The sequence below is a fragment of the Ranitomeya variabilis genome, chromosome 1, assembly GCF_051348905.1.
Source record: "Ranitomeya variabilis isolate aRanVar5 chromosome 1, aRanVar5.hap1, whole genome shotgun sequence".
Taxonomy (NCBI): domain Eukaryota; kingdom Metazoa; phylum Chordata; class Amphibia; order Anura; family Dendrobatidae; genus Ranitomeya; species Ranitomeya variabilis.
In genome coordinates, this window is record NC_135232.1 from 9,505,741 (window position 1) to 9,523,810 (window position 18,070).

General features: G+C 46.2%; 1 protein-coding gene across 1 annotated transcript in view; it reads right to left on the bottom strand.

The window, feature by feature from the left end:
* Window positions 1-313: 313 nt before the first annotated feature.
* The window catches only part of LOC143793313 (uncharacterized), a 436,629-nt gene continuing 418,872 nt past the window's right edge, over window positions 314-18,070 (bottom strand). The window contains exons 5-8 of the mRNA XM_077280181.1: window positions 5,347-5,610; window positions 4,039-4,136; window positions 371-560; window positions 314-318 (exon numbers count right to left, since the gene is read on the bottom strand). Coding sequence (XP_077136296.1) covers window positions 314-318; window positions 371-560; window positions 4,039-4,136; window positions 5,347-5,610 — 557 coding nt within the window. The remainder of the gene's footprint in view (window positions 319-370; window positions 561-4,038; window positions 4,137-5,346; window positions 5,611-18,070) is intronic.

Genomic DNA, 18,070 nt, shown 5'->3' on the forward strand with positions numbered 1-18,070 from the left:
TCTCTGGACACAGGGAGCTCCCCCTAGTGGTGACTGCAGACAGGATCTTATCATGTATCTCTGTATACAGGGAGCTCCCCCTAGTGGTGACTGCAGACGGGATCTTATCATGTATCTCTGTATACAGGGAGCTCCCCCTAGTGGTGGCTGCAGACAGGATCTTATCATGTATCTCTGTATACAGGGAGCTCCCCCTAGTGGTGGCTGCAGACAGGATCTTATCGTATCTCTGTATACAGGGAGCTCCCCCTAGTGGAGGCTGCAGACAGAATAGTGTTATTCTTATTACTTGTGTTATAATAAACATTTCTTATTACCCTGCAAGATAATGTAAGAATAACGCTAATGGATATGTTTTGTTTTTTATTACCTCCAATAGGAGTTTCCAATGCGATTTTTCTATATTCTCCACCTCCTACAGAAGTGAATCCTCGGAGATGAAGTGTGTAGTTGGTCCCGTGTTGCAGATTGATGTTGTACTGGGTGACATTGGGGGGGAATCGCTGAGTCACATTTATTGAGAAGGAAGAATTGTAATCTCTCCAGGCCATGATGTTCAGCTACAGGAAACAAGAGAAAGAGAAAAGTCACATTGTGAGAGGAGCAGAGACCTTCTGTGATTGTACATGTCATCCGGGCCCGGTGCTCAGGAGTCGGCAGCACGGACACTTGCTACATTTGGCCACTCGATTTTGCATTTACCAGTTCCGTTTAGTGGCCGGGCGCCTCAGGATCTTCTTCATGTTATTGGTATTTTTTGTTTCCACTGACATGTACAGGTCAAATAAAACTGGTTGTGATGGTTGCATCAAATTTGCCGGGTGTAGAATTTATTCTTGCCGCACCCATGAGCCCCTAGAGATGGCGATCGCCTCACCTAATCCCCCGTTATATGTTTACACCTAGACTACAGAGCAGTACTGGGAGCAGATCATGAACAGAAGGTCGTGGAGTGGATCTGTCTCCAGGTTCTACTATACTTTACAGATCTCCAACTTGATGGGGCTGCTGTTCTTACACTGAAAACCCATGCAGTAATGGCTGCACAATCCTCTTTATTAACTTCCCTGCTCCTTCCATTATCACAAGCACTGTGCGCAGGTAGAATACGCAGAGGATAACGCAGGTGTCTACGTCTACATCTCCTGAGGCGTGAGCACATGACCACAATGGCTGACCTCCTCTATCAGACGGACTGGGTTTAATCGAAAGATCACATGAGCAGACACTCCGTGACCTAGCGATCGATGGGATCAATAAGGGCAGCGTCAGCACTGTAGAATATGGCCTCCTGATGACCACCATAGGAAGGAGTAGTGGTGGTCAGTAGGAGGTTAGGACTTCAACCCCTCAGTCTGTGAATTTCCTATTTCCTCAGTAATTTGTACTTTATAATAATCCTTCCCCCTCTGTAATAATAATTCTCTGCTGTTTCCCTATGACCTGTCATACACAGGAGGAAATCTGAGGAGGAGGAGCTACAGGAAGAGGGAGGAAGCAGCATGGACCAATGATGAGACAGTGGGTGTGTCTTAGACTACACTGGACCTCTGCAGGTCCTGCATCTAAAGGCTCCTATATACAATGAATCTAGCTGTACCGGGCGACCATCTAATGAGAATGTGGACCACCCGACCCAAGGCAACAGATGACGGAATAAACAAGAAGCAGACAGCTATTAGTTTCAAAGTCCATTATATTTTGTTCTACAACCCCTGGCAAAAGTCATGGAATCACTGGCCTTGGAGGATGCTCATTCACTTGTTTAGTTTTGTGCCATGTCTGTGATCTGCTTTTTTTCTACAAAATTAAAAGTAATTTCAAATGACAACTTTCTGGTTTTAAGAAACACTAAAAGAAATTAAGAACAAAAAATGTGGTGTCAGTAATGTTTACTTTTGTTTAACCAAGCATAGGGGACAAATTATGGAATCACTCAATTCTGAGGAAAAAATTATGGAATCATGAAAAACAAAAAAAAACCCTCCCACACATCACTAGTATTTTGTTGCACCACCTCTGTCTTTTCTAACAGCTTGCAGTCTCTGAGGCCTGGACTTAATGAGGGTCACACAGGACTCTTCATCACTCTGGCTCCACCTTTCTCCGGTTGCTGTGGCCAGATCAGCTTTTCAGGTTGGAGCCTTGTCATGGACCATTTCCTTCAACTTCCACCAAAGATTCTCATTTGGATTGAGATCCGGACTATTTGCAGGCAATGACATTGACCTTATGCGTCTTTTTACAAGGAATGTTTGCGCAGTTTTTGCTCTATGGCAGGATGCACTATCATCTTGAAAAATGATTTTATCTTCCCCAAACATCCTTTCAATTGATGAGATAAGAAAAGTGTCCAAAATATCAACATAAACTTGTGCATTTATTGAAGATGTAATGACAGCCATCTCCCCAGTGCCTTTACCTGACATGCAGCCCCATATCATCAATGACTGTGGAAATTTGCATGTTCTCTTCAGGCAGTCATCTTTATAAATCTCATTGGAATGGCACCAAACAGAAGTTCCACCATCAGCACCTTGCCCAATGCAGATTCGCGATTCATCACTGAATATGACTTTCATCCAATCATCCACAGTCCACGATTGCTTTTCCTTAGCCCATTGTAACCTTGTTTTTTTCTGTTTAGGTGTTAATGATGGCATTCGTTTAGCTTTTCTGTATGTAAATCCCATTTTCTTTAGGCGGTTTCTTACAGTTTGGTCACTGACGTTGACTCCAGTTTCCACCCATTCCTTCCTCATTTGTTTTGTTGTGCATTTCCTGTTTTGGAGACATATCGCTGTAAGTTTCCGGTCTTGATGCTTTGATGTCTTCCTTGGTCTACCAGTATGTTTGCCTTTAACAACCTTCCCATGTTGTTTGTATTTGGTCCAGATTTTAGACACAGCTGACTGTGAACAACCAACATCTTTTGTAACATTGCGTCATGATTTACCCACTTTTAAGAGTTTGATAATCCTCTCCTTTGTTTCAATTGACATCTCTCGTGTTGGAGCCATGATTCATGTCAGTCCACTTGGTGCAACAGCTCTCCAAGGTGTGATCACCCCTATGTAGATGCAGACTAACCAGCAGATCTAATTTGATGCAGGTGTTATTTTTGGAAATTAAAATTTACAGGGTGATTCCATCTTTTTTCCTCAGAATTGAGTGACTAAAATTTTTCCCCTATGCTTGGTTACAAAAAGTAACCATTACTGACAACCACATTTTTGTTCTTAATTTCTTTTAGTGTTTCTTAAAAGCCAGAAAGTTGCCATGTGAAATGACTTTAGTTTTGTGCCATGTCTGTGATCTGCTTTTTTTCTACTAAGTTAAACAACTGAATGAACATCCTCCAAGGCCGGTGATTCCAGAATTTTTGCCAGGGGTTGTAGCTAGCAATATCTTCCTGCCTTGGATAACTGCAAAGAAACCAAGGGGGTCTGGAGGAGGATAGAGGGGTCTAGACAAGGAAAAGGGGTCTCGAGGAGGATGAGGAAATTTTGAAGATGACCAAGGGGAAGGTGAGGTCAAGAGCGTTGTGGGTGTAGAGGAGGACAGAGGAATCGGAGAGTGGATTCGTATGATATGTACTTTTACAGTGCAAGAGTTTGGGTTTGTTTTTTCTCATTTTTATTTGTTCGATAACTTCTTTAAGCTCAAAAGTTACTAAACTCTGAGAATTCTGTGAGAAGAAAAGGAAAATTGGCTGGAAACGTTCAATTCACTTTATCAATAAATCCATAAATACCATAAAAATTAAGATAGGGCAGGAAGCAAATGTTGCTAATGTAGACTTGCCTCATGGCCACGCTGGTCGCTCGAGCTCCTTGATACGTGCGGCAGGGGATCATCTGAACTAAGCAGCTTCCCTTTATTGGCTTGATATTCTGAGGCTTCTGTATCTACAATAACTCATTTACCATAAATGACGGACATAAACCAATATTGGGCTGTACGTCTCCAGCTTCAGTGTTTTATAAGAGAATTTCTGCGTAAATCAGGTCAGTTTCATTAAGACCACAGACGTCTTACCTCAAATCTAGTGATGTTCCCCTTGTCACTATCCAGCCTCCAGATGATTGTAGTGTCCTCCATGCTGGGTGTCTGCACAATCTCCGGAGCCTCGGGGACTGTAGAGAAAAGGGGGAAAATCCAATCAGCCGCCAACACTCACTGGATGATAAACCTTTATGACGTGAGGAGAGGTCATCCGCACCATCTAGCGATGTCTTACTGCTCCACATCCGATAACCATCCACAGTGGCCTATGGAGAAACCAGATGAGGCCTCCAGAGTGCAGGAGACGTCCACCTCTACCTGTGAGCTTGCTGGGGCTGGCATCATCATGCACAGAATTACATTTCCTATCGTCCCTCTCACAGAAATGACTTTTATTATGTCTCACCATGAAAAGATAGAATGTATCACTGTGTTCACTCTGTTAGCTGTCCTGCACCATCTGCTGCCCAGCATGAGAAACATATTCCTCCAGAGACGAGGAAAAGAGGAGAACAAGGAGCAGTGGACATGTGTGATATGTGACCGATATGTCACCTAAGCAGGTAATAAACCCCAAACAAGGCAGTCATGTGACTGTAGGTGAGATGCCGTACAGAGAGACATCACTTTACTAAGTCACTGATGTTATCGCGTGTTAGACATTTACATGTCAGTTTTTAAAGACTAACTGTACTTTCAAGCAACTTTTCAAGATCAGCTGTTCTGTGTGAGTACAGGAGGAATAACACTATGCAGGCCATTATATGACTTATATTCGGCATTTGCAGCAGTTTTTCCTTTTTCACTCAGAGCTGGCAGAAGGAGAGAGATGGATTTATGTCCTTCATTCCTTTTTTTGTTTTTTCAAAGTTTGTAGCATACAGAAACAAGCAGCAGCATGAAGTACTGAGCTGTGTTTCTGTGACTCCAGCACTAGAGTGAGATAAAAGTTGTTAGAAAGCTCAGCACAATCTTTGTGTCTCCCTCTGCCTGTTTCCTCACCCTGCTGAGCAAAGAGAAACAAGACAGCAGCAGCTTGGAGGAAAATAAACCTCAGTGCTGGGAAATTCCAGTTGGCGGTCCCACCCAGCACGGTACTGGAGACTCCACCCATCACAGGGTGTGCGGCTATAGTGATGTCACATACATGGGAGTGACGAGGGCAGGGTGGTCATGAAGCCCAGAATGGAGGCATTTATTTTGACACTGAGTGCCCCAGGAAGGAGTGGTGGGCGGGCATGGCATGACTTGTCCGTCCGTTCCTGGTGATACATTGTGAGATACTGTGATGTCTGAGGTCCGGGGTACAAACATTATCAGTGCAGTGTACGGTGGTCTCACCTGATTCCCCAGTAGTGATATATAATGTCTGCAGAGGGAGCGATGACCCACCAGAGACTCGTGTAACGTGGATTTCATACTGTGTAACTGGCTCCAGACCGGAGAAGGTCACATCTTCTCCGGTCTTACATCCTTTGTAGACCCCTCTGAGGTACATACAGGAGGATGTATATGTCGTCCCGGGGTTGTGGCACTGATCCGGGGAGCACACGATGCGCAGCCTGAGGCTGGTAGAGGTCACCTCCAAGGCCGTCACATTCACTCCTAACAGAAAACAGAGAAACATTCATGTCAGATGTTCCATCATCCATAGAAGTGATGTAAAGCGGATAACGAACCTCATAAGTGTACAAGGAGGGCTGCGGACCCCAATATACAGACAGCAGGGGCATCTACGCTCCGGCATGTATCTGGACTTATCTATGAGGACAGGCGTCAACAAATGAAGACATTCACGATTGGTGATTTATGGAGCCGCTGTGCAGGGAATTCACATATGAAGCTTTCACAGATCTTTGAGTAAGAAAATAAATACGGTAGTTTTCTGTTTTAACCAAAAATCTGCCAAGACGTTTTTAAAAAAAGTTTTAAAACTGCACATTCCGCCTTCATGTGTAACTAACAGGGGATCAAAAGACATCAGCACAAAGGGGGCAGGTGAGGTTCAGTAACTCCGATGGAACAGAAGGAAATGGAGATCGGCCCGAACTGATCATGTGGGTAAATGGCCAAGAGTCGGAAGAAGAGAGCGAGTGCTCACACACTGCGACTGGCAGTAACCTCTTCTGTACCTCAGTGTGAGCGCAGGGAATCCGAGAACAGGCACATTTGTGCTGCAGTTTTATTTGCATTTTTCCCACTTTATTAGACTGGTCGACAAATGTTTAATGAATCGAGATGCCGCAGGTTTCATAAAATACCCGCAGCTGAAAGCACTCAAGCCCAAACCCGAGCCTGTGGATGGGATTTAAAAAAAACTCATTCATTGTGTTTGTACTGCAACATGCAGCATTGTCGTCAAAAAACACATAAAAAATTGGCAAGTGTGAACCAGCTCCAATACATCAGGCTGCAGCCAGAAATCCCGAGAAGTGACTCCATTCTGGAGACCAGCCCCTCGATGACTTTATCCACAGGTTCAGTGACCATTGTGGCCCTGTAAGTGGATGTTTCACAATGAAAGCTACAGACCTGTCCGCCCGGAGCCTTACACACTGCACACCTGTCCGCCCGGAGCCTTACACACTGCACACCTGTCCGCCCGGAGCCTTACACACTGCACGCCTGTGCTCTGGAGCCTTGTGCACCCCGGAACTGCTCCGCTCACGTTATAGAAACAGTTGAGGATTTCACAGTTTTGGATACATATTATGGTCACTCCTTATTCCGATTTTTGGGCGCAGATTGTCTAAATCCCAAGAATTCAGGTATTTTTACGCCGTTCCTCGTGCGGTATAAGTGATAGAGCGACTTTATTCTGTGGTCGGTGCGATTACGGCGACACCAGATTTATAGCATTTTTTAGGTTTTGTTTCTTTTCAAACCTAAAACTAATACACTATGTTCCAAATTATTATGCAACTGACATTTTTATCAGATTTTCCTAAATGGTCGGTGCAAATGACAGTCAGTCTAATAAAAGTCATCACCCGTTAGATTATACATCGAATTTTATTGAAGAAACCTCCCAATGATAACAATATAATCTCCAAAATGAATAAAACCCCACAATGCACTGTGCCAAATTATTAGGCACAGGAGACTTTTCAGTTCTTTAAAACATATCAAGTGTTTAGAAATTCTAATTTGTGGAATTTGCAGCATTAGGAGGTCACATTCACTGAAGAAAAAAGATATTTACCTCCAAAACATCCTAAGAGGCCAAGTTACATGTTACATAGGAGCCTTCTTTGATGTCACCTTCACAATTCTAGGAGGGGGCAGGAATAGGCGGAGCTGTATGGAGGCCCCCCATGACTGCTTGGGCATGGGGCTCTCTTTTTTAAATAAAATTGGGTAAATTTGATTGGATGTTAGGTGTTGTGGGAGGGGTTTTGAGTGGGGGGTGGTGGGGGGGCTATATAAGCAGAAAGTGCAGGAAACGGGGCACACTGGCAGTTGGAAAGTCTGAAAGTGACAGTGCAGCGCACCCCTCAGGTTTGCCTTACCTCAGGAACATGGAATCGGTGGATGCTTTGGTCGGTCATCTCCGGGAGGCTGCCAGGTCCAGGAGAGGCGGTTGGCTGGAGGAGCAGCTGACGGCACTGCTCGGCACGGCCGGTGCTCAGGAGGCATGCAGCAGGAGAGGCCGGCGCACGAGGCCCCCGCAACGACTCTCACCAGAGGTGAGCGCGCGCGGTCGGCGCAGGCCTAGGAGCCCCTCCGGGGACCCTGCGGAGGCTGGGTGTAGCGGTGTGGCATCCCCCCGCTGCACCCCCTTCGGCAGGAATCCTCCACGCTGGCCGGCTGGCGCTTGCAGCAGGAGTGGAGCGCAGAGAGGAGAAGCGGCGCCGGGTGTTACTGCTGCAGCGGCGTGGTCCCCGGCACAGAGCACCAGAAGATCAGCAGTGCCAGGACCGGAGCCCCGGGGGACCAACATGGCGGCCAGAGCAAGTGGCAGCGTTTATATGGCAGCAGGCCCCAGCGGCATGGAGGATCGTTCCAGCAGCAGTGGACGGGGGACGGCAGGAGCAGGAATGTCCAGAGGGCGCACAGGATGTCGGCCGGCGGGTGAAGCGGTGTCGCAGGCGGCGACTGCGCAGAGGACAGCGACGGTCGGGCACATGACAGGAAGAGCGGCGGGCAGTGATGAACCCCTGCCTGGCAGGAGGAGTGGTCGGGTGCCAGAAGGGGAGCTGAGGCCTTCAGGACAAATACGGTTTAGGTCTGGGAGGAGGTCAGTCGAGCGTGGAGCAGCTGACGCTCTGGTCCCCCCTGGTGACATGGAGGCCAGGGGCGCGGGCCGGGAGCAGCACGACGGTGCTGAAGAATCTTTTTCGGATGGCGATCAGGATGTTAGGGATGAGCGGCAGGATCCAGGACGAACGGCTGGCAGGGACACAGCACCTGTGCAGCTTGGTGAGTTTCACTCCATGTCTAGTTTGTCGCCCAGAGGTTCTGTTGATGGGGAGGCTAGAGTTGATCAGGCGTCGGGGAGGCGGGCGCCTGCTATTGGGGGGAGCAGTGGTTTGTCAGAGCCCGCGCTGCGGGATGTATTGGCGAGTGTCTCGCAACTTTTGAGCAGCTTGCAGAGCGGGGCGGGAAGAGAGGCGGGGGTATCACCAGCCAGGGCATGGACCCCTGGATCTGGGGTGGTGGAGTCGTCCGTAATTGATACGGGGTGTTTGTTAACGGGCGAGCAGTCGCCATCGGTGTCTGGTGTGTCAGTGCCTGTGCAAACAGAAAAGAATAAAGGAGACGCAGTGAAGTTGGATGATAGAGCTAAAGGCGAGGTTTACGTCTGTTTTGAAGGGCCGTTGGGGGGCTCATTTGAAAAAGGAGGTTAAGGAAAAGATCTGGCGCGATGATTATGTGGAGATATTTTCTTTACTCCCGCTAGAGAAGTTTAATCTTGACAAAGGAAAGAAGGATGATAGTAAAAAAGAGGAAGAGGAGAAGAGGAGGTGGCGACTTATACCGCAGACGTTTGTTAACTGGTTGCAAGCGTTCGCTATACTAGCGAGTGTCATAGGTGAGAAGGCTCCGGATAATTGTTCCGGTTTATTTTGTTATCTGGATGCGATTGGGGAGGCGCAACGTACATATGGTGGACAGGCGTGGTTGCGCTATGATGAACAGTTCAGGCAGAGGAAGGCGGTTCGGCCTGAGATACGTTGGGATCAGAAGGACATAGGGCTCTGGTTAAAAGTGATGGCTCCGAGTAGGTACGGGCAGTCCTTTCATGGGAGCGGAAGCAATGCCGGCCAACAGGCGGGACACAGCAGCAGTGGTCAAGGAGGACAGGGAGCTAAGGAAAAAACGGGAACTTGCTGGCAATTTAATGAGGGCCAGTGTAAATTCGGTAACACCTGCAAGTTTAAACATGTGTGTTCCCATTGCAGCGGAAGTTCGCATGGGGCTTCCAAATGCTTCAAAAAAGCAAGAGGCAAGCCGGCAGTGGGTACCGGTCAAGGGGGTGACTCCGGTGAGGTTGGAAAAGATGGCCCCCTTTCTAAGTAGGTATATGGATCAGGAGAAGGCTAGTGTTATTACATGGGGTTTTGCGGACAGTTTTCGTATTCCTCCCCCGGAGCATGTTGTTCCATTTGCGCTTAAAAATTTGAGGTCGGCTATAGTTCATGCAGGGGTGGTGAGTGACAAGTTGAATAAGGAGGTGGAGTTAGGGCGAATTGCTGGGCCGTTTCCTTGTTTACCGATTGACGGGATGATCATTTCTCCGTTGGGGGTGGTTCCCAAAAAAGAGCCGAATAAATTTTGCCTAATTCATTACTTGTCATACCCGAAGGGGTTGTCTGTGAATGATGGCATTTCTCAGGATTTGTGTTCGGTTGTTTATACGTCATTTGATATGGCAGTTCAATGGGTGCGTTTCTATGGGCCGGGAGCTATGTTGGCAAAGACAGATGTGGAATCTGCCTTTCGTTTGCTTCCTATTCATCCGGATAGTATACCGTTGTTGGGTATGTTTTGGAATGACAGTTAATACACGGACAGATGTCTCCCGATGGGTTGTGCTATTTCGTGTTCCTTGTTCGAGACGTTTAGCACCTTTCTGGAATGGGTTGTTAGGGAGGTGGCTGGTGTCTCATCTGTCATTCATTATTTGGATGACTTTTTGTTCATAGGTCCCCCGGATTCGAATGTGTGTAGGAATTTACTGGCTGCTATGGAGTGGGTGGCGGATCATTTTGGCGTTCCCTTTGCTAAGGAAAAAACTGAGGGCCCTTGTACGGTTTTGTGTTTTCTTGGGATCTTGATAGACTCAGAAAACATGGAATGCCGGTTGCCTGACGATAAATTGTTGGCGCTGAAGCAGGAAGTGGGTCGCGTGGTTAGGCTCAAGAAGGTCACATTGAAAGAGTTGCAGTCTTTGCTTGGTCGGCTGAACTTTGCGTGCAGGATCCTGCCCATGGGACGTATATTCTGTCGGACGTTGTCCAGGGCAACGGCGGGGGTGCGTGCTCCGCATCACTTCATTCGACTTGGTCAGGAGCATAAGGACGACTTGTTGGTATGGCATAATTTTTTGGTGCATTATAACGGTCGCTCTTTGATGCAGCAGCAGGTGGTTAACAATTTTGACAATGAAATTTACACGGATGCAGCAGGTAGTGTTGGTTACGGGGCCTATTGCGCTGGTCATTGGAGCGTTGGAGCGTGGCCGGATTCCTGGCACGCGAGCGGCTTCACGAAGAATCTTGCTTTGTTGGAATTGTTTCCCATTGTGGTGGCAGTGTTCATTTGGGGAGACGCGTTTGCAAATCGCAGGATTAGATTTCATTGTGACAACATGAGTGTGGTGGCGGTGATCAATTCGCTATCGGCTTCGTCTCCGCCAGTGATAAAGTTGGTAAGAGAGCTGGTTTTAAGATGTTTGAGGATCAATACCTGGATTTCGGCGGTGCATGTTCCGGGCGTTCAAAATTCGTTAGCAGATGCATTATCTCGTTTACAGTGGGAGCGTTTCCGGGAGCTGGCACCAGAAGCGGACGCAGCAGGAGCGGTATGCCCTTCGCACTTGTGGCGGATTCCTATGGAGGAGCGGGACGGTTGATTCGGGCTTCGGTTACGAATCAGACTTGGGCGGCATATGAAGCTTCCTGGCAGGTTTGGCGTAGTTCGGTCTTGGACAGGTGGGATTTGGAGTCTGACAAGGACAAGTTGTTAGCTGTTTTGTTTTTGGTCGGTAGGGCAGCGGAGGCAGGTTGGTCGGTTTCCAAAGTTAATAAGTTTGTGACTGGGTTAGCCTTTGGTTTTAAGTTGGAGGGCTCGGTAGACGTGACGAAGAATTTTTTAGTGCGGCAGGCATTAAAAGGTTATCGTAGGGATATTAGAAGTGTTGATGGGCACAGGCCTATATCGTTTCAGGTTCTGGAACGTTTGGGTGTTGTTTTGGTTGATGTGTGTTGCTCTCATTTCGAAGCGGTGTTGTTTCGGTTGGCTTTTTCCCTGGCCTTTTTTGGGGCATTACGTGTGGGGGAGTTGGTCTCACGCAGCAGGGTTACTGCGGGTGGTTTATTGGTTCAGGATGTGGATTTTTGGACGGGGGGCATCGTTTTTTGGATCCGGCGTTCCAAGACGGATCAATTGGGGGTCGGAAAAAGGGTTGTTTTAGGGAAGGTTACGGGCAGGGCCGGCGTTAGGGCCAGGCAGACTAGGCAGCTGCCTGGGGCCCCCACTCCCTTGGGGGCCCCCAGCATCTACAGCAGAAGCTTCACTGATAATAGCATTATCAGTGAAGCTTCCGAGTAGAGACTGGTTAAGGACCTGTAGTGACATCACGATCAGGTGACCTGCCATGTGACCGTGATGTCACCACAGGCCATGTACTCTGGGAATGTTTGTAGCAGTAAAATAGGAGCCTGCAGTGAAGCACAGGAGCAGCGGCCACTGAACCTCCCCCATCAGCGTGATAGAAGCGCTCATTGGCCAGCGCCCTGTCCTGCTGAACGGAGCCTCTGAGGGGAAGGGAGAGAGACCCAGCAGATAAGTAAAGAGCACCGTCCCACTGTGTGTGCTGCTCCTGGTGACGATGGCTCCTGTCCTGCTGTCAGCTCCTCCTGCTCTTGTCGGCAGTCCCAGCAGAGGAGAGGGCAGGAAGGTGTCTGCTGGGAGCAGGAGGAGCTGCATCTGATAGTGTGCATCATCTCATTCCCTCCAGCATAAAGGTGTGTGTGTGTGGTGTGTATAGCGTGTGTCATGTGTAGTGTGTGCTTATGTGAATCACATGTATCAAATGAGCATTTGTTGTGCTGCATGTGTGTGCCGTGTATGTGTGCATGTATAAGTGTGTCTTTGCTTGCCGTGTGTGTGTGTGTATATATAAGTGTGTATGTATATATATATATATATATATTGTATGTGTGTATATATATGTGTGTGTGTGTATGTATGTGTGTATAAATGCGTGCCATGTATGTGTATAAATGCATGCCATGTATATATTTGTGTGTATAAGTGCATGCCATGTGTGTGTTTATGTGTGTGTAAAATATATATATATATATATATATATATATATATATATACGCTATGTATGTGTGTATGTATAAGAATGCTATGTATGTGTCTGTGTATAAGTGCATGCCATATATATGTGTGTATGTAAGTGTGTGCCGTGTATGTGTGTGTGCGTGCGTGCCATGTACATGTATGAATGTGTGTATAAGTGTGTGTGTATAAGCATGTGTCATGTGCGTGTGTGTTTAATTGTGTGTGTATATATATATATATATATATATATATATATATATATATATATATATATATATATATATATATATACTTTTTTGCATTATTCTATATAAACATACAGTGATAGTGTGTGTGTGTGTGTTCCATGCACATTTTAAAATAATGGTTGAACAGACTAGAGTGTATATATATATATATATATATATATATATATATATATATATATATATATATATATATATATATGACACACACACACACAGCCCTGCTGCTTATAGCATGATACTATATGGGGACAGATTGATCTACTAGTGTTCTGTCCCCATCATTCGATTCGTCCTCAGACGATGTAAAGAGGCCGAGAAACAAGAGCCAAACGACTTCAATGTTGTCAATCGCACGCATCGAACGGTCTGAACTCAACGCATGTAAATGCAACCAAAATGTTTGAGCGTCATGGTGCAATATGTGAGCATTGGGGGCCTCATTTTAAACTTTTGCCTAGGGCCCCACTTTGTCTAAAACCGGCCCTGACGAAGTAGTGGAGGCGTCCTGCCAAAAGCGGTATCAGCAGAAGAACGTCACACTGCAGTGTAGAGAGGCGTCCGGAGCGTTTGTCCTGTCCCCGCAGAGCGATGGCGATTACTGTGTCGGTAGGGGCGGCTCAAGTGCGTTATTAGTTTTCTTATTTATTTTATGCCTTTTTTTTCTATAAAAGAACAGTCAAAGTTACAAACTATTATTTCCTACTAACCCCTCACAGGCAGATTGGGAAATGAAGAGTAGAAGAAATGCCTCCCTACTTTACACTGCAGGCTACATTCAGAGAACTAGAACATTTCCTGGCTAAATACCTTTAATAATACAATGTTTCTGGGATGGTTTAGTATTTCAGTCTCTATAAAAAAGGTGCAAATGTCATGAACATTCAGCTGCCTTCAGGGGGCGCTCTTGACTTGCGGATTTCTATAGCTCCGCTTGCCCCCTTAATAAACCTGTCAGCTCCTGTTAGGACAATGCTATTAAAGGGACGGAGTCTACTCACGTCTCACTGTTTATGTCACCCTGTATTCCTCTCCTGATGTTTTTGACCTTTCTGTCGCCAGGTGTTTGTCGAAAGTCGCCTCGGTGGTCGCACATTGTGGATTTTCCGGAGAACTTTACAGAGATTGCTGTGAATGGTTCTGTGCTCGTCTCCTGTCCGCAGACATATGGGGGGCAGATGTTCAGGCTGCAGTGTCGGGAGGATTCCGGGGAGTTTCTCCTGTCGGAGGCAGATGGTCCCCTCACGTGTGTCGGTGGGTTCAGTTCTGATCCATCTTTATTCAGGAATGTTCCCAACAAGATATTTTCTGATGCACTTTGACTAATAAAGTAACAGATCCTGAAATTCGCTCACTCCTTACCCTAAATACATGGCGCCCTTCTCTACTTGGGTATATACATATAAACAACCCAGGAATGCGCTGGACTGACAACCAGTCTCCTCTGTGTTCTGCTGTTGTCGCTGGGCCTCCTCCCGGCAGCTTCCTGAAGATGATATAAAACCTACAAGAAACAAAATGAGCAAAAACCCTGCTGTAACTAAGTAAGTAAAAAGCAAAAAGTGCATTCAAACAACTCGGGCTTCTTAGTAATACTGTTTTTTATCAAAAATAGTATAAAAGCCGACCCACCACGACAAGGTGACTCTGCTCGGGATGGTCCTACACTGTGTAATATTAAAAACCTTACCATGTGTCAGAGTGAATAAGGGCAGAGAAAGGACTGAGTCCCAACCAGTGGACACCAGTCTGGGGAAGCTTTAAATGTAAATTACCAGCTCAGGAGAGGGAGGCCACACCCGGCTTGCACAGAATGCAAAAATACAGAGAAAAAAAAACAAAAATTGAGCTTGGTATAAGTTGGTATACATGCAGCACAAAAATACATGTTCACATCGGCCATAAAGTATACAAAACCTACAAGATACAAAATGAGCAAAGCCCAGCCTGGTGTTCACTGGTTGGGACCCGATCCTTTTGTCTGCCCTTATTCACACACTGAGGTCTACATTGACACATGGTAAGGTTTTTAATATTAGACAGCGTAGGACCGTCCCGATCAGTCACCTTGTCGTGGTGGGACGGCTTTTATGCTATTTTTTTAATTCAAGAACAGTACTAAGAACCCTGAGTTATTCAGCTGCACTTTTGCTTTTTACTTATTTTTTACTTATTTAGTTACAGCAGGGTTTTGCTGATTTTGTGTTTTGTATGTTTTATGGCCAGTGTGAACATGCGTTTATGTGCTGCATCTATACCAACTCAAACCCTCATGTGTGACATTGCACTGGGGCCATGAACCTCACACTGCTTTACTGTTTGCCCCACAGATCACAAGATGTCAACGCTGACCAGTCAAGCAAGGTGAGGATCCGTCAGTGTCCGGCGTGTTATCCATGTAATCCAGACCTAGAACATCGGAACCCACTATTCTATGACAATAATGCAGTGTCTCCAGTGATCGCTCCGGGACTCATCATTCATTACCTGGGTTATCAGTCATAAGAGACAGAAGTGTTCACTGGGTGGATGTATGGATGATGGAGGAAGGGAGCGATGGTGAACCGAGTGACATCAACAGATGGTTGGCTTAGAGAAATGCTAATCAATTAGTAATAGATCTAATTCATTACATATTGACTGAAAATTTGTGTTTGTCAGAATCCAAATTAGATGGGATCCGATTCACAGAAATTAGGTAAAAAGGCATCCGGTGGTCCGCCATTATGTTAGCTTCATTGCAGGTCAGGGAAAAAGTAAAAAAAAAAATCCTAAAATATGATCCATCTGTTTTAGACTTGCCCCTCTGCTTACCCACCTTTCAGTTCCCTTTGGATTGGTCTATGGTCTGGATCTTCTACAGCTGATTACTCCTCCCGAGGTCGTGTAGGGTGGTGCGTATTATGGAGGGTGACCACCCAACGTGATGGCAGGAGGCCTCGTCAGCGGCAGAAGATCCCGACCAATGAACACAGCGAGTGGAGGACTGAGCTGGAGGCTGCTGAGGCCGGACAGGTAAGGGGCAAGCCTCGGACAGGGGAGTACAATCATTTATTATTTTAACCATTTCTCCCTTTCTTCCATTTGTGTTTTGGGTTCTGGAGAGACACGGCTAAATAATCATCTTTATGGGGAAGATTTGATTTGGACCGAATTTTAATTGGTCTTAATTGAATTCTACTGGTTCATCTGGATGATACGAATTTCAGCACATTTACTTATCTATTGTCAGGGTGAATGGAGAGATGATAACTGTGGAGGATCGATGAATGAATGGGGAGAGCTGTAGGATAGAAATACATGGGTGGAGCGACGTAAGAAGGACGAGGGATGGATGACCGGACCTGGTGGTCAAATAGATTGACAAATTGCTGGATAAATGGATGATTGAATGGATGGGGAATGGATGCCGGGATCAGCACATGCTCAATGCATTCTAGGCTAGTAAAATCCCTCCTGTGCTTGTCTCGATTTCTTCTTCAGCTCATTACTTCTGTCCTCCTTTGGTCTCGTGGTGCCATTTTTGCTTAAGCTGGCAGCCCTCCTGGTGTCATTGGTGGGGAAGATATCCGGGATATTACGCAGAAGACTACAGATCTACAGAGAAGGTGATAAATATTGTTACATTGATGATGATAACCACTGTGTGGCAGTGATACATGTTGATCATATGGTGTATTCCAAGACTGCTGCGACAACAGTTACCGGCCGCTGAATGAGCATACCCAATGTGCAGACCACCACAGCAGATGTAGTTTGTTCTAACAAATGTGTCATGATCTGGTGACAGCAATAAAAAAAGAAGTCGCCTGAGCCAGTGACAGCAGGTACATGCTTGAAAAAAGACCGACAATTGGTCAAAGTGTCGTATTATGGCAAAGTAAAGAGGTATTTTTTTTTTCACCCAGATTGGATGTTCTTCTTGATTTTCTAGCAGTTGCTGACACTGTCACTCCCATTCAAGCCAGGCACCGCCGCTCAGCATAACCTAAGCCTTGACTAAAGATGGGTGAACACAAACAGTTAAGTTCGGGGTCCATACCAAACACTTAGTGTCCATGTATGGACCCCAAACACTGATATCTCCAGGAACTGCATGTTACTTTTTGGGTTCGGCACCCCGAACATCGGGTATGTCCCATGCTGTCACCTGCATGAAAGTGCGAGAAACACTGGCGGTAAAATTTTTAGCGCCAGTCATAGGGCTGTGGTTCCCATGTTGTCAGATGACAGCATGAGCCAGCAGCTGTGACTGGTAGTAAAAGTTTACCCCCGGTCACAGGTCTCGACTGATGAGAGAGTACTACTCCCATCAGCCTACTCCTGCTGTCACTGAAAACAGCAAGAGAAGGTGTCGCTGATGAGAGTATTCATCAGCTGGCACCTGCATGATAAATAAATAGATGTAAAAAGATGATGTGGGGTCTCTTCAATTTTTGATAACCAGGGCAGGCAAAACAGCTGTGGGCTGCAACCCTCAGCTGTCAGCTTTATCATGGATGGTTATCAAGAATAGGAGTCCCCACCATTTTTTACCACCAGCCAAGCTAAAGTAGACAGCTGAGGGCTGGTATTCTCAGGCTGGTAAGGGGCTATGGATATTTGCCCACTCAGCCTAAAAATAGCAACCCACGGCAGCCCCAGAAAAGGTGTATCTATTACATGCGTCAATTCTGGTGCTTTTCCTGGCTCTTCCCACTTGCCCTGGGACGGTGGCAAGTGGAGTAATATTTCTGGGGTTGAGGTCAGCTGTTTTATGGCAGCTGACATCAAGCCCACAGGTTAGTAATGGACAGGTGTCTATAAGATGTCTATCAATTATTAACCCCATAGTTTGTAAAAAATACAGTCTGAGTAGAATCCTTTAATTGAAATAATGGCACTGACTCCTTTATTTGAAATAGAAAAAGCACAGTTAAAGTCACCTTACCCCCACTTCACTGAAGCCCTTGTCCTCTGTAAAAAAACAAAAAAAAAACCAGAAACTAATAAATAACCATGCTACTCATCTTACACCCATTCCATTGAAGACCTTGTCCCCAGTAAAAAATGAAAAATAAAAAACAACCATATCCCAAGTGAAGATGTCCCACGCCATAACCCATGTCTGCGATAAGTGGTTTACAATTTGGACGGTGCCATGATGCGTCCGTCCAGGCTGAAAACCATAGGAGAAGAAGGTGCTGTGAGCGCAGCTTCAGTGATTAACGGTGAGATTATCATGGAGCTCGCGGTGATCTCATTCAGCTCACCTCGGTTCATTGTCCCGCCTCTCAGTGACCTGCGGTAACCTCGATGACATCACA